The sequence below is a fragment of the Apiospora marii genome (assembly GCF_038362585.1).
Source record: "Apiospora marii strain CBS 49790 chromosome Unknown utg000013l_segment0_segment0, whole genome shotgun sequence".
NCBI lineage: Eukaryota > Fungi > Ascomycota > Sordariomycetes > Amphisphaeriales > Apiosporaceae > Apiospora > Apiospora marii.
The window spans coordinates 2,539,326-2,554,243 of NW_027117384.1; the positions used below are offsets into that span (position 1 = coordinate 2,539,326).

General features: G+C 54.3%; 5 protein-coding genes across 5 annotated transcripts; 3 read left to right on the forward strand and 2 right to left on the reverse strand.

The window, feature by feature from the left end:
- Nucleotides 1-1,452: 1,452 nt before the first annotated feature.
- On the forward strand, nucleotides 1,453-1,644 carry PG985_015904 (uncharacterized protein; the record flags this gene model as incomplete). Its single annotated transcript, XM_066835670.1, has 1 exon — nucleotides 1,453-1,644. One exon carries the CDS (start codon nucleotides 1,453-1,455, stop codon nucleotides 1,642-1,644), a length of 192 nt encoding a protein of 63 aa, XP_066676873.1.
- Nucleotides 1,645-2,841: 1,197 nt separating this feature from the next.
- Nucleotides 2,842-6,294, reverse strand: PG985_015905 (HEAT repeat protein; the record flags this gene model as incomplete). Its single annotated transcript, XM_066835671.1, has 2 exons — nucleotides 2,842-6,186; nucleotides 6,250-6,294. The coding sequence occupies 2 exons, from the start codon at nucleotides 6,292-6,294 to the stop codon at nucleotides 2,842-2,844; spliced, it is 3,390 nt and encodes a 1,129-aa protein (XP_066676874.1).
- Nucleotides 6,295-6,689: 395 nt separating this feature from the next.
- Nucleotides 6,690-7,760, forward strand: PG985_015906 (uncharacterized protein; the record flags this gene model as incomplete). Its single annotated transcript, XM_066835672.1, has 3 exons — nucleotides 6,690-7,049; nucleotides 7,122-7,375; nucleotides 7,454-7,760. 3 exons carry the CDS (start codon nucleotides 6,690-6,692, stop codon nucleotides 7,758-7,760), a joined length of 921 nt encoding a protein of 306 aa, XP_066676875.1.
- Nucleotides 7,761-7,937: 177 nt separating this feature from the next.
- On the reverse strand, nucleotides 7,938-9,257 carry PG985_015907 (uncharacterized protein; the record flags this gene model as incomplete). Its single annotated transcript, XM_066835673.1, has 2 exons — nucleotides 7,938-8,629; nucleotides 8,717-9,257. 2 exons carry the CDS (start codon nucleotides 9,255-9,257, stop codon nucleotides 7,938-7,940), a joined length of 1,233 nt encoding a protein of 410 aa, XP_066676876.1.
- A 1,867-nt stretch (nucleotides 9,258-11,124) lies between these two features.
- On the forward strand, nucleotides 11,125-13,443 carry PG985_015908 (uncharacterized protein; the record flags this gene model as incomplete). Its single annotated transcript, XM_066835674.1, has 2 exons — nucleotides 11,125-11,169; nucleotides 11,299-13,443. The coding sequence occupies 2 exons, from the start codon at nucleotides 11,125-11,127 to the stop codon at nucleotides 13,441-13,443; spliced, it is 2,190 nt and encodes a 729-aa protein (XP_066676877.1).
- Nucleotides 13,444-14,918: the final 1,475 nt, after the last annotated feature.

Genomic DNA, 14,918 nt, shown 5'->3' on the forward strand with positions numbered 1-14,918 from the left:
TGATTGGGGGATGCCTACTCTATGCTCCGGGTCCGAGGCCTCGAAAGTCCCTGTATCCGCTTTCGAGAGACATTGGCTTCGGCCAAATTCTTCCCCATACTAACCGGATGTCTCCTAGTTCACTGATAAGCTTCATTGGCACTAAGGGAAGACAGTACCCTTTCGGCTCCGCGCCTCTCTGCTCTGGGAGAGTCGAATAGACTTTGATAGTCTTGTCGGAACTTTACGTCGAAAATGGGCCTGAGACGATCTTTTCCAGTAAGAAAGGCATGTCTGCCGTAAGAGTAAATCTCACAGGGTAATGTGCGGGCCTGCAAAAAGTACCCATTGCGGGTGGTAATGAAGTCAGTCTGGAGCAAACGAGAGTGGTGGGTAGGGTGGTGGGTACATGCAAGATCCAAGGGCATCTTGCTCCAGACTGTCGGTAGAGGGGAACGTGTTCTAGACCTCTCAGCTGTCTTGAGTGGTGTCGACATTGGCATGCGACTGCCAGGTTTAGGCTCATTAACCTAATCGTCAGCCTCCAACGTGCTTTCCTCATTCAGGCTTCTGCATCCGATCTTCGCTTACTTCGAGGCATCCCAATTTCTAAAACAACGTGGTCGTTACAGGTGCGCCATAGTTTTAGTGCCAGCCCCAACCTCGGAATCCGGATATCGCAACCACTTTCCAAGACCAGGAAGCATATCTTACGGCTGGGCTGACTATTATGAATTTCACGAAAAACGCCACCATCCAGATAGATGAGACGTTATCTTGGTGGATATGGCAATAATGACATAGCATGGCAAGTACGCACCACCACTTCATCAGCCCGGAGCACACTTCCTAGATTTGCTTCAACATTGATGATGCCCTTCGCCTCTGCTGCGCGAAGCTATTGATTGCATTGGCGTGGCGACTATATTTTGTTGTTATCTCCAAGCTGATTTGTACAAGTCTCGCTTGGGTATCTGGATGCTGTTGGCTGGCCTCCAGGAACAGGACTACCAAAAACTGCCACCTATCCTCACATCACGTCAGTACCGATGTCGCAAGACCGCGTGCGCATGAAGCTGAATCCCTAGCGGCACGAACCGAAGCGGTCAAACCACCTGCAGTTGGATTACCCCAGCTTTGGGCCTTGCAGGAACAAGCTTCCGGGACCTGATCTTGCCAATACACTGGAGACAAGCCTGGGCTCGTGACGAGTTTCCATGCCAGCCCGTCCACCAAGTCGCCGCCATGTGGCAATGTCCATCCTTTTTCCTGGTTTCCATTACTTGAGAATATATTCCCCAGGTTCACGGACTCGTTTTCGAGAGAGCTATTACATAAAATTATATTCCCCAGACTCTCGGACACGACTTTCCAGTTGGATCCAGATCTCTTAGCTACGGAGCTACTGTCGCGCGGTGTACGGAGTGGGCTGACAGCGCGGCCAATGGCAGGCTGCGAGTCATAACCCTAGAAATGAAGCTTGTTTTGGCGCGCAAGAGTAACGCCGAGTCATTGCCCCCAGCGGCCCAGCCCAGTTCTGTCACCTCTTCGACTTCTGCTCTGGATGCGCTCAAATCGCCGCACCGAGAGGTCGAGCGGTTCCTTATCTTGAATTCGGCGCGACCGAACCGGCACTCGACGAGTCTCGACAATCGAATGGCTTGAGAGAAGAACGATGGGCGCCTTCTTCTGGGCGTAGCTTATTTTCGCCACTGCCTCAATTCCATGCTATCGCTACTTGCTAATCAAGTCTTAGGGGACAATTTCACGCTTTTGTAACGTTTTAATTATGCGAATAGTCTCCGCTAATGAGACGGCCCACCCCCAGGTCCATGGCGTTGGGATCGTAAGTGGTGCAGGGCCAATTCCCACGGACCAGGAACTGTCCTGCTTTGCCCTTTCCTTTACCGACGACCCCTTGGACTCAATCCATTACGTTCGATCACTACGGTATAGGCTATGTTATCTGCGACTAGCCACATGAGAAGGGATATCCCAGCCGGCTACTTTGGGAGAAGCCGCCCGCGCATCGTAAGCGCCATTTTAAACTGCCTGGACCATTTCCCCCAGAGTCGAGCGCTCCTTGCCACTCAAGGCACTTGGGGAGCTGCCGCGTCACTCCTGTATGTTCATGGGAGTTGCTGTTGGGAGGACAGCTGAAACTTGGTGCACTATCATTCAGCTACTGTATAACCGCTTGCCTCTTCTGGGTGATAGCTTCCGATAAGGGGCCAGAAACAGCTGACCATAGATCGGGGGATCATGATACTCGCCATATAAGTCGATTTACAGTAAGTCATGATGAATGCTGCTATCCTCTATATCGCGGCTTCGTTCATACAACGTAATTTTAGCTCGTTGAACTTGTGTTCCTTCACATGATAGCCCGAGGCTGCTGTTCATCTTATTTATGGTAGTATCCTAATTTGGCAGCAGATGGGCCCTCGTGACTATCTGCAATCATTATCGACTGGCATCATGGATGATACGAAATACTGCGGCATGAACGCAAACCTTCGGTGGAGTTGCTTGATATTTCCATCATGTCAGTATGCCCAGGGGAGGCTGGAGCTTTTGTCCTGGCGTGTGCCCGCTTCCACACAAGACGACCAGCATGATGCTGTCGGTCATTTGCCATGAGTTATTACTCTCGTACCGACATCTCGGAACATGCCTTTCTATGAGTAACTTGGACTAGGACTGTTTATGGAGATCTACGATGAAGAGGCGGGAGGAGAGAAAAAGATACGACCATAGCAAGCATCATCCTCCAATCTCCCCATGTGACCGAGATCCCAAACCCTGCCACCCTGCTTCTCCCTTTACGTACAAATAATAAGCCCAATAGAGTCCCTCCCCCCTTCAGACTTCCACAAACCGGATCCCACTGACATCGTCCGGTCGTTGTCGCGGAATCTTCATCTGCTGCGCCGCCTTCGTACTACCACTGCGTCGACTATACTCGTAAAGCGCCAACCAAACCGCATCCGCATTAACCGCCTCGAGCGCCTCGCGCGTCCCGACGACGGACGCCGAAGAGGAGGGAGAGACCAAACTCTCGAGGAGAAGGTCGAGGATCTGCTCGAAGATGGCGTCCTCGATGCGCACGAACGAGACGAGGGCGACGAGCATGTCCTGCACGGCGGTCCAGATCTGGGCGACCTGCGTGAACCCGCTGACGCTTGTCGGCGGGGACGTGGACGGGTCCATATAAGAAGAGGAGGCGTTGTTGCTGTTACTGGAATCCTTGACGCCGGCCGACTCGCGCAGATTGAACAGAGACGAAGGTGAAGAGGAAGAAGATGCGTTGTTGCCCAGCTCGCCGCCGGTCGTTCGAATGGGGAACTTGATTGTCCCAGCCGTCCCAAACGAAGAGGGTTGCCCATTACTTCCGCCTCCACCAGTCTTGCGATTGTGATTCTGGTAATTGGCCTTAGTCTTCGCGCACCACTTCCCCAAACCGTCCCACCACTCCGTCTTGACGCGCGAACTAAGAAAATCGCCGGCGCTGGCGAAGAGCGCCGCGAGCGCGCGGCAGGCCGCCGTGACGACGAAGGGCTCGCTGTCGTAGAGGCGCGCCAGCAGGACGGGCCAGACGGCGTGGACGAGGGGCAGGAACGCGTCCTCGTCGGGCGACAGCGCGGGGCAGACGATGGCGAGGAGGTCCAGAAGCGATTTGCGCAGCGACGGGGTGGGCGAGGTGAGGTAGTGCTGCGTCAGGTCCGTGATGCGGGTGAGCAGGGTGAAGGTCGGAGTCTTGGGCAGGGGTTTCTTCTCGACTTCCTGGCTCGGCTCGTCGTCGTCATCTGATCCTTCTTCGCCCCCTTCTTCTCCTTCTTTGGCCTTCTCGGCCTCTGAGTCCTTCCAGGGTTTCTTGGGGTGATGTATCTCTAGTTGTTCTGAATCGTCCCCGACATCCCGTCTTCTCTTCCTTGCTTGCCGCCGGTCCAGGAATTCTTCGATGTCCCGAAGCGGCACTGGCTCTGGCCCTTTCTTGCGGTGGTCCAATTTTGGCCTCGACGCATCCTCTAATAGTAGTAGGTTCGATTTGGAGCCTTGGACAACAATTTCGGCTAGCACGTTGAACAGGTTTTCCACGAATAGTGGATAGCCGTGGTAATTGTCGAGAGCCGCGAAGATAGAATCGACAACATCGCCCAGGAAAGGCACCAACTTGGGCCCGGTAAGGCTGATCATCATCTTCAGAACCTGGGTGGAGGCTGGAGAGATGTCGAACGTATTCAGTCGTAGCGAGATGGAGTTTAGCATGTAATCCACATTGTCGATGACCAGGTCTGCGACGTTGGGGTAGCCACAAGCAGTGGCGATACTGTTGAGGGCAACGACGGCGTGCTCTCGTAACTGCGGCACAGCGGACCCCATGAACGTGGCGATAGGGTACAGAACGTCGATCAGCTCTGGCCTGAAGTCTTTGCCCATTCGCGAAGCTGCAAAGGTCGTGGTCTCCAAGGCCAGTGCTTGTACCCGCCAGTCCGTCTCGTCCCCTTCGTCCGTGTCACCTAGAATAGAGACGGAGAACGAATACAGTTCTTGCAGCAATTGCTCGTGGTCATCCCCAGAGCCGCCGGCACCCATCGCGCTGAAGTCCAAGAACTCGTCAATATCGGAGTTCTGGGCAAGGCCCGACCTGACAAGCTCCAGGGACAGCCAGTAGGACGCAAGTTGACTGTTGCCAGTTGACTCGCGGACATAATCTATCATCTCTCGGGCAAGCTGTGAATGGTTTACGAACGAACCACTTGCCAGAACCAGGTTCATCAACGCCTCCCTCGTGGCCTTTTGTGTAGTTTGAGTCAGGAGCGTCGGTCGAAATGTAAGCCCGGTCTCTGAATTAGCGAGATCATTCGACGTGTGTATAAGATCGGTCGAAGACACTTCTGTAAGCTGCCCTGTAGACTTCCCCAAGGCAAGGAGCTCAATAACACTATCTCGCAACGACGAGGCCAGCGTGATGCTAAGTGTAGATGAATCAATCCGCAGCTCATTCATGAGGCGTTGTCCTTTCAGAAGATTTTGGATCGCTTGCCTCTTCACATCTTCATCGCTAGCCTGCATGAGACGAGGCAGACTGGTAACCCAGTTGTATACAATAGTTTTGACGGTGTCCGTCAGCTCGGGATAAATACTCACGAGATCAGACAGGCTCGTGTTCAGTCCATTGCTGATGAGTGACTTGTTTTCCTCGTCGGAAGAGAGCACCATGGCTGACTCGACGAGGATATAGGTGCAGTTTGCCAAGGACTCATGGCACTCATCCAAAAGGGCGACGCAGAATCGCTCCAGAGCTTCCTGGACGTCAGAGAATTTGTGATTTCTCAGCTTGAGCACATTTGACAGTGCCAGTTTGATCTGGTCGGCAGTTGCTTTCAGCCACGCTGGGGTGAGCACTTTCCCCTCGGATGAGGGGGCATCCTCTTCTTCAGATGGCTTCTTAAGCAGGCGTCTGATTTTGACGTCTCCCAGTACGCCGATGAGTACTGATTTCAAGACGGCGACGCCCTTGACTAGTACCTTCCTCGATGTCTTGAGGGCCGTGGGCGGTGTCAACAGCCGGGTCAAAGACGAGACGGTTCCGGGCAGGAATGTCGCGAGCGCTGCCGGATCCTTAAGCGACGCAAACACGGCTTCGGCACAGAGTAGGGCTTCGAGTTGGATGTCGGCCGTGTTCCCGTCGGTGCTCAGGCCCAGAATGACGGTGATGGTGTGGCCCAACGACGGCAAGGCATCAGTTTCCGTGAGCGATGCAGCGCCTAGAGACGTGGCGCCCGTAGCTTTGATCGTCTCTTTCAGGGCACCCAACGTCTCCAATTTAGTCTCCTCCGGGATATCCTGCTTTCGCTCCTTCCCCGGGACTCCGCCGACGATAAAAGTGAAGAGAATGATGAGCTGCCGCGACAGCTCGGTGGAGATTTTGCTTTTCCATCCATACTTTACGAGTACCCTCAGACATTTGATGGTGACTTCTGTGAGCCGGACGGGGTAGTCCTGTTGGTTCCGCAGAATATTGGAAAGTGGGAAGAAGACATATTCTGCTATTTTCTCATCTAGAACGGTGGGGTCCTTGGCGACCTGGCGGTCCAGAGTAGATGATAAATCCTGGGCCACATCCAAGAGCTCTTTGGCAGTCGCTCTCTTATCCGCCGAGCGCACGGCGAGGTTGTTGATTTTGATGCATCGTGGTTTGAGCTGTCCTCATGTTTTAGCGGCTAGAATCTTTGGTTGCCTTGGCGCATACAGCAGCACACGCACCTCTTGGAAGAACTCGGTCCTGCTATTTGATGCGTCGGCAGCCATTGAATGAAAATGGCATTTTGTACCCGCCCTCTTTAACTCTCGATGAAATGGGGTGCCTTGGACGGAGGGTTGCGTTGCGCCTGAAGTTAAACGAGCCAATGGAATACTTATTGAGATTGGTCGTTGACAGATGCAACATTAAGTGTGCACTCATCCAATAAGAGACGGGTGCTCAAGGTTCCCCACACAATGGAAGCATCAGCAATCTGCTCAGAAGCAGGCAGAAGAAGGGGACGACCACGATCGCCCAGCCAGTACGTCGATTCTTCCCTGCGTGTTTCTATTTGTTGGACATGAATTCTCTTTTTTGCACTTTTTTCCGTCAATTTCTGAGCGAAGCGAGGTTATCATAGCGCCAGCTGGGTATAGACGCCGAAGCCACCAAAGTTACTACCATGGCGTCATATAAGCCCTTCTCCACGATCGTGCATCCCTACCCGACTAAGGCGTCTCCCAATAGAAACGCCTGCGCCTACGAGACCGGGCTCGCGCCCGCTCGCAATGCGTTCGTCTTCGTCGGGGGACTGAATGACGGCCCGCACACGGTGCCCTACGCCCGGGCCATCGCCCGGGAGCTCGAAAACCACGGCGAGCTGAGCTACTCGGTCTTCGAGCCCAAGATAAGGAGCTCCTTTTCTGGGTATAAGTTCTCGTGCTTGGCCAATGATGTGGCCGACATTGCGGAACTGGTCAGGTACTTGCGGGGACTCGGGAGAGAGAAGATTGTGCTTATGGGCCACTCGACCGGGTGTCAGGTAGGTGCTTGGCTGTCTTGTTTTTGACTGTTCGGTTAAATATCTTATAATGTATTAATGGATTATACACAGGGTTTGATGGAATACGCAGCCACTTCCGGCGATCCTGTGGATGGGTATATATTACAGGGCCCATGCTCGGATCGCGAAGCGTCGATAATAGGAAAGGGCACCGAGGGAAAGAAGAAGCTTGACGAGGTAGTCCATATCGCAAAGGACATGATCTCGTCCGGGAAGGGGGACCACCCTATGTCGTACGACCATCTGTCTGGAGACTACGATAAGCCCATGTCTGCGAGTCGTTTTTACGCCCTCCACGCTGAGGAGTAAGTATTATTCCACGAGCGAGCGTCTTCCTTCGGCAGCTGTCGAGCTTATATAGGAGCTAACACGTTCGAATCTAGCGGCGACGACAACTATTTCAGCTCGGATCTCCCCAGAGAGGCCGCCAGTAGGTTCTGGAAGAAATTCGAGAAGCCGCTGCTGATTTTACATTCCGATATGGATCGGTATGTTGACCCTTCGATCGACAAGAAAGCCCAGATAGATGGTTGGAAGGCCCTTTGCCATCCGGGAATTGCCAGTGACTTGTCGGGAGTCATCCCCGGAGCAGGCCATAGCGTTCGCCAGCCCGAGGGCGAGAAGTGGCTGGTGGACACTGTTGTGAAGTTCCTGAAATCAGAGGCATCGTTCCCAAGTAGTAGTCTCTAGAAACCAACTTAAAGACCCAGCTTGGCTACTATATCACTACCTCTCTACGGGAGCGCAGTGAAGTATGAATGTAATTTCGAATGAGAGGTTAATGTTGTAATAAAGACCCTTGAGAGATCGTCGGATATGAGATCTACCAGACATGGCAGATGTAACTTTGACAGAGCTACCAAAGGATCATGCACTGTATCCAGTATGCCCCTGAACCACCCCAAACGCACCACCCCCTTTACCGAACATGTCCCTGACATCCGTCACGAGCTCGTTCGGCCTCTCGTAGGCCGCGAAATGCCCTCCGCTCTCGTGCTCCCTCTCGAACACCACCTCGCCTTGGGTCCGCACCCACGTGCTCGGCAGCACCACGAGATCCTGCGGAAAGTGACTAAAACCGAGCTTGACGCCGGGCGAGTACGCGCGCATGCGCTCATGCGTCATCCCGCCGGCCTCGGTGTGCTGCGTCTCGTAGTAGATCCGGACGCTGGCGGCCGGGCCCGCGGTGCTGAACCAATAGAGGCTCAGCCAGGTGCAGACCTCCTCGTCGGTCCAGGGGTAGGCGTCCGTCCAGTCGTGCAGCTTCTCGTAGATCCACGCCAGCAGCGCCGTCGGACTGTCGGCCAGCGCGTACCCCAGCGTTTGGGGTTTCGTCGACTGCTCCAGGTTGTAGCCCCGGCCCTCCTTGCTGAACCACTCGCTGCGCGCCACGCCGTCGCGCTCCCGCTTCGTGTAGGGCGTCACGGCGTGCTGCAGCGCGAGGCGCGGGTTGGTGAGGAAGCTCGGAGGGTCCGCGTTGTCCATGTTGAGGTGCGTGGCTTTGCAGTGTTGGGGGTAGAGGTGGGCTAGGGCCCGGCTGATGTGTCGTCCCCAGTCGCCTGGTTGCGTTTATGAGTTTACGTAAGTACAAATCAACTATCTTGTAGAAGACGGACACCCGAGAAAGAGACACGATGGTTACTGACCTCCTTGCGTGACATATTCGTTATAGCCGAGCTTCAGCATCAGCTTGTGCAAGGTCTCAGCATATTGCTCCATCCCGAAACCGCGCTTCCTGGTACCCTCAGAAAAGCCAAAATTCGGCAGCGACGGCGCCACGACGTGAAAAGCCGGCGTCTCGACGCCGTCGCCGTCGCTCAGCGGCCCCAGGATCTTGCTGACCTCGAGGAAGTGGCCGGGCCAGCCGTGGATGAAGAGGAGCGGGATGGCCGTCTTGACGGGGCTGGGCCGGTGCACGAAGTGGATGGCGAGCGGCTCGAACCCGCCGTCGCACTGGACCGGCGCCGTGAACTGGGGCAGCATCTCGTTCAGCACCCGCTCCACCGCCGGCCAGTCGTACCGCTCCTGCCAGTACCTGGCCAGCCGCTTCACGTCCGCGAGCGGGGCGCCCAGGTCCCAGTCGGCCCCGTCGAGCTCGTCGGGGAACCGGGCGAGGGACAGGCGCTGTTTCAGGTCGTCGAGGCGGGCGCCGGGCACGGCGATTTTGTAGGGTTTGATATCTGACATTTTCACTTCCAAACTTCCAATCAAGGCGGCAGCACCGTGTGGGGAGATGTAAATCACTTCGTAATTGGATGTCCAATAGTCATTCCGGTGTACAAGACGCAAGAGTAGTTGATGCCCGTATGTCAGAAAAAGCCGGCCAAGACAGTACATACATATATTTACCCCCGAACGAATGATGCACTCATCGAGCGTAATCTAGCGTAGCTGTATGCAAGGTGCGTCGCCAATGACGTGACACACAGGGCGCAATTGACAAGACCGAACAGTACCGGCGGGATATCTGATCCCGACAGGGTAGGCGCGCCCATCGCTTGACAACTGCTTGTCTCTTGGCATGCGTCTCTGGATTTGATGGTTTGACATTGGGAAGATGCAGCTCTTATATGTATGTGTGTGTCCAATCCTACTGCCTACCTATGCATGTAGATAGGTATCCATACCTTTGGTAAACGATGTCATGTTTGCCATGACATCATTCAAGCCGCGGGGTGTTGACATTTGGGCGCAAAACACCTCAGGGGCAGGAAGGGGGAGAATCGAGATGGATCGAGGTTAGATATTGTTGAAAACCTGATCATATTCATTTTTACCGCGTATCATACTCACGACGACTTGTCGAATTTCAAGACGACAGTTAAGAGTCAAAAGACATCTGCGTACCTGTCTGTTGGAGATGCCGGGCCTTGTGCTCTTCTCTCCTGGTGGGCGGGAGCGGGCATTTGGCCCGGCTGGGCGGTCCTCTTTTTCCCACTTACTCGCGGGAGATCGCTCTTGAATATCTAAGCGCATGGAGAGAGACCCCTGATGCTTCTATTCAAAGCAATCTTCATTGCCCCTCTCATCAACTTTGAAGGCTCATTGCGATAACTAACCCGGCAGGACTGTAGAAACGCCCAGTTGCTGCGTCAATCCTCAACAGTATGGGTAGGTCGCTCACGCCATTGCATACACGTAGACCCAGAACAACTGCCGAAATGCCGACCATGCCAGAGTCTATTTAGTAAAGTATTGGTGGCCCAAGAACCCGATGAAATGCTCTATTCTAGCCTCTCAAGGAACGAAATCATGCTTCCTGGAACCGCCGCCAAACTTTACCACGGGTTTCGGACCATACGAGGATCGTGTGACATGATAGCAGCGTCAGAGAGCTTCTTGGAGTAAACAAAGAGCTGCTGCTCCCTCCTCGTACATGTGTGGTCGTTGAATTGAAACGCTTTCCCGTCACAAAGACCAATTGGCGATTTTATGATGTCAACCGACAGGTCAGAATGCTGGGCCTAATTATTGTTTGGTATCGAACAGGGGCCCGTCGGGGGCTTGCTTCTTGACCGTTTGTTGCGGCTTATTGGTGATGAGGAGGTGTAGGTGAGGGGGCTGCTACAGAAGGAATACCGGGGCGGCGCAGAACATTGAAGAGAAAAAATAGGCAGCTTCCGGCAGAGCTCCCCGCCCCGGCAGCACTGGAAAAGGCACTAAAGGCACTAAAAGCTCATGGGCTCGATGGGCTAACAGCTCTGGGCCCGCCCCACCAGCACGAGGTGAAACCTGGTTCGTCGATCCGGACGTGATGTAAACAAAAGACTGCGAGCTAGCTGCCCATCAAATAACCCCCAAGACAACTCAGACCCTGTTGACTCCATCACATCGCACTTTTCCCACACCATTCTCTCCCCCTAACCTAGCATTATATGCCCCCTCTGCCTTATCATATTCAATCGTCGCAATCGCATGGGCCATTGACTGGCAACAAGGTCTCGCGGAGGACATCACGAAATCGGTCATCCCATCCAACAACAACAACTACATACTACTCTTCTAGTATTCACCAAAATACCTACTACACCGCAACACAACCCACGAATTCACCATGGCACGCACCCGTCGCTCTGCGCGACTCGCAAGCGCCTCCTCGGTAAGTTGTTACATATAACTAACCCGCCCTTCACGTACAGTTCACCGTTGCTGCTGCTACTAAGCGGGCATCGTCGCGCGCTTTGACGGGCGTGCGAGCAAGTCGCTGACGCATTGCGCTTTGATCCAGAATGTCGACCGAGCATCCGCGACGCCTCGGCTGGGCTCCGTTGCCGAGGGCGAAGAGGAGACCGTCGTCGAACTCCCGACCAAGGACGTAGAAACAATCAAGTCGTCGCCACCCAAGCCTAAGCCCTCGACACCGTCGCGCTCGACTCCCGTCAAGCTGCCCAAGTCGGAGATGCATCCCAGCAAAGTCCACCAGACCATGGCCCCTCCCTCGTCCGGCCTTCGACACGGCTTTGTCGACATCAACCCCGACCCCAAGGCGGCTGGCGGTGACCGCCAGGCGACCCCCTCCAAGACACCCATGTCTTCTGGTTTTACCTTCCGTGTTTCCCGCCCCAGTATCGCTGGTGGCGAGCAAGATTCTGGACTTGGCCCTGAAGCCAAGCGCATGATGGAGGAGTTGCGCGAGGAAGCGTCCAAAATTAAGGCCGAGCTTGCTGCTAAGCGTGAGCAAGAGCGCGAGGAGGAGGGTGTCGACGGACGCAAGTACGCCAAGGCAAAGGGCAAGGCCAGCCGATACAGCGATGTTCACATGGCCGAGTTCAAGAAGATGGACTCGATTGAAAACCACCACTCGACTTTCCGCTACACACCTGGTCGTGCCACCCCGGGTAAGAGTCTCAAGCGCACACAGTCCAAGGCAAACCTCGATGAGTCCTCCGATGCGCCGGCAGTGGCGTCGTCGTCGACACGGAAAGCACCGGCCTCTGCGAAGCGTGCTCTCCCCAAACCGACTGAAAAGCACCACCAATCCGAGGAGGTGGTCGAAGCCCCAGTTAAGCGGGTCAGACAACGAAAGGAGGACGATGCCTCTACCCAGCGACCTATCTCCCGTGATGGCAGTTCCATACCTGCCCCCAAGACCCTCGGCAGCGAGTCGGTTCGCAAAGCGATTCCTCGCGCTCAGTCATTCGCCAACCTGCTCACACCGACCAAGGCTTCAGCTGCACGCACTGCTGTGCCAAAGACGCCCACCGTCTCTATGATCAAGTCGCCTAGTAAAACCGACATCCGATCTTTGGCCAGATCCCCTAGCAAGCCGGAGCTGACATCGGCCCTGGCTCGACCTCCCAGCAAGGACAACTTGGCACGAACCAACAGCACCAAGGCCCCGGGAGGCCTTACCAAGTCGGTCACAATCAGCACTCTTCCCGTCCCACAAGCTGCCCCCAAACTGGTCCAGACCCCGGGTCGATTTGATAGAGTCAAGTCGATCCTCAAGCGACAGTTCAGCTCTTCCAAACCCAAGAGCAGTCTTCCTCAGCTTGCCGGCGCTGCGCCTAAAACCCCTGGCCGCACTGAGAAGCCCGAACCGGTGGTACCCATGACCACGCCAGCCCGCCAGTACGACAGACATGTTGAGTTCACTCCGGACACGAAGCAAGCGGCTATGACCCAAAACTCGCCATCTCCCGTCAAGTCGGTTCTTCCCCGGCCCAAGTCGGTATCGAAACCTCCCACGGTCCAATTCCCTTCTTTGAATGCCGTTATGAGCGCCAAGAAGTCCAGCAGTGCTGCTATCTCGTATCCCGACCTCTCAGCTTACAAGGAAGAGGGGAACTCCTCCGAGAATGAGGAGCAAGCAAGCCTGCCCGAAGCACTCCCAGAGTCTCAACCTGGAACGTTCACATTCCGCAGCGACCACACCATTCGCTTTGGCAGCACTTCGCCCAACGGTTTCGGAGGCTCGCCTGGTCAGTCCACTCTTCGCCAGGTGCGTGCTTCGTTTGCGCCTAGTGCGAGCATGCCAGGCGGTTTCCCCGATGACAGGGAGTCTCCTTCCCGTAAGGCGAACAAGGAGAACACGGATCCCGAGCTCATCGCTGGCATTCCTCACGGCATGTCCAACAAGAAGCGATCGCGGGCCATGTGGGAGGATGAAGAGATCAAGACGGGCGTTCCGCACGGCATCTCGAATAAGAAACGACACCGTGCGAGTTCGGATGAGGAGGAGGATGATGATGAAATCGTCCAGCGTACGACCAAGAAACTGCGCAAAAACCCACCTCCGATGGCCCCCAGATTCGCATGCTCCTCGCCCATCAAGAAGCCCTCCGGAACCCTCGGTACGCCCAGTCCGCAGAAGAAGTCGGGCATCAGCTTGAGCCGACTGAACATGCTGGCCCGCCCTAAGGTTCGGAAATAGGCTGGCTCGTTCGTTCGTTCTTTCAGATTCGTTGATTTTTCGGGACTCTTCTCACGACCACTTGATGACTGTTACGAATTTGGTGTCACGGATAATCGGTTGCAATTAGAATGACCTCAGCGTTGCTTTGCGGCAGACCGAACAAGATTTGCATGCGCACCTTCTCCGTGACACAATCACTACCTACATACTCGAGATTGGAGGCTTCTGCTTCTTTCCTTGGCTGTCATGGCATTTCGTTCACTGCTCTGACATGGCTTTTACGTCGGCCTCGGTCAGTCTGGCCAGAAAAAGAAGTGTGCATGAATAGGCTGTTGAGACTGCATCACCATCATCGCCGGGTGGCTTTCTCACTGCCCTCACAAGTCTGTATCACGCGCGGAATATGTATGGCATCTCATTGTACTATTAGAGGACCGGTGTTTTCTCCATCTCTCTCTCTCCTTTTTCTCTCTCTTTGCATTCTCTGTCCGGCTCGGTTTTCAGCTGGCTCTACTGGATTTTGTTTTTGTTTTTGTTGTCGGAGTATCATGGATGGCGTTTGCGGCTGCTGCTGCTGCTGCACATAAGTCTTTTTTGGCTTACAGCGGTCCTCGGGGACGGAACCTAGGCTGGCTAGGGTAGATAAAGAAGTTCATAGGAATGGATGAATCTGTTTATTTGTTGAAAATTGGGCTGGGATCTATCCGGCTCTTTGCACTTTGATGCAAATGTGTGCTTAGTTTGTCTTTGGTACTGTGGTGAAGTGGTAAATGCAGTGGCTATGACTTGAACAGGCTGGCACGTCCTCCAACCCTTGCTCTACTCCATCTCTATCGGTTGCCGTTGGCAGGCGCCGTCATAAACCGCTGTGCCAGTTTGCTTGGATGTTGATGCTCTTGGGCAAGCTTGCTCGTTTCCGAGTTACTGACTCCCATTCAAGTCTTCTCTTAGCAACTCCAGTATGTGCCCGCCTTCGCGAGTACGAACGATTTGATGGGTGAGCTTAAGGGAGAGAAAAGGGAAAACTGCATCCGGATCGGGATGTCCTCTCTATCCTGTCCATCATTGTATCAGTCTTGTGGCCATCTGGGGCGATCCAACCGAGAGGTCCTCACGTAGTTCCTCGAGAGCCAGGTTGCACTTAGATTGGTTCATTTCGCCAGCCAGCTGGCCAGCTCTAGGTGTGTGTGTGTGTGTGTGTGTGGCCTTCAGACACCTCGTCCGGCCCCAACGAGCAGCGATGCGATGCATTGGATTATTTATGCAGAGATTTTCTAAAGAAAGGGAAGCGAAGTGCAAATGGCAAAGTGCAGTCAGTGGTTCAACTATCTGAAATTCATCTAACTACCAGCTATTCCGTTTTGCGATGCCGGTTATTCCATTAGAATCAAGATCTATGCACGACAATAATCTGTTGTTGGCCTTGATCGCTTCTGGCTAGGTAATTGCTTGAAGTTTCTGCGCTATATAGTCCATCATAAAGAGACTTCCTT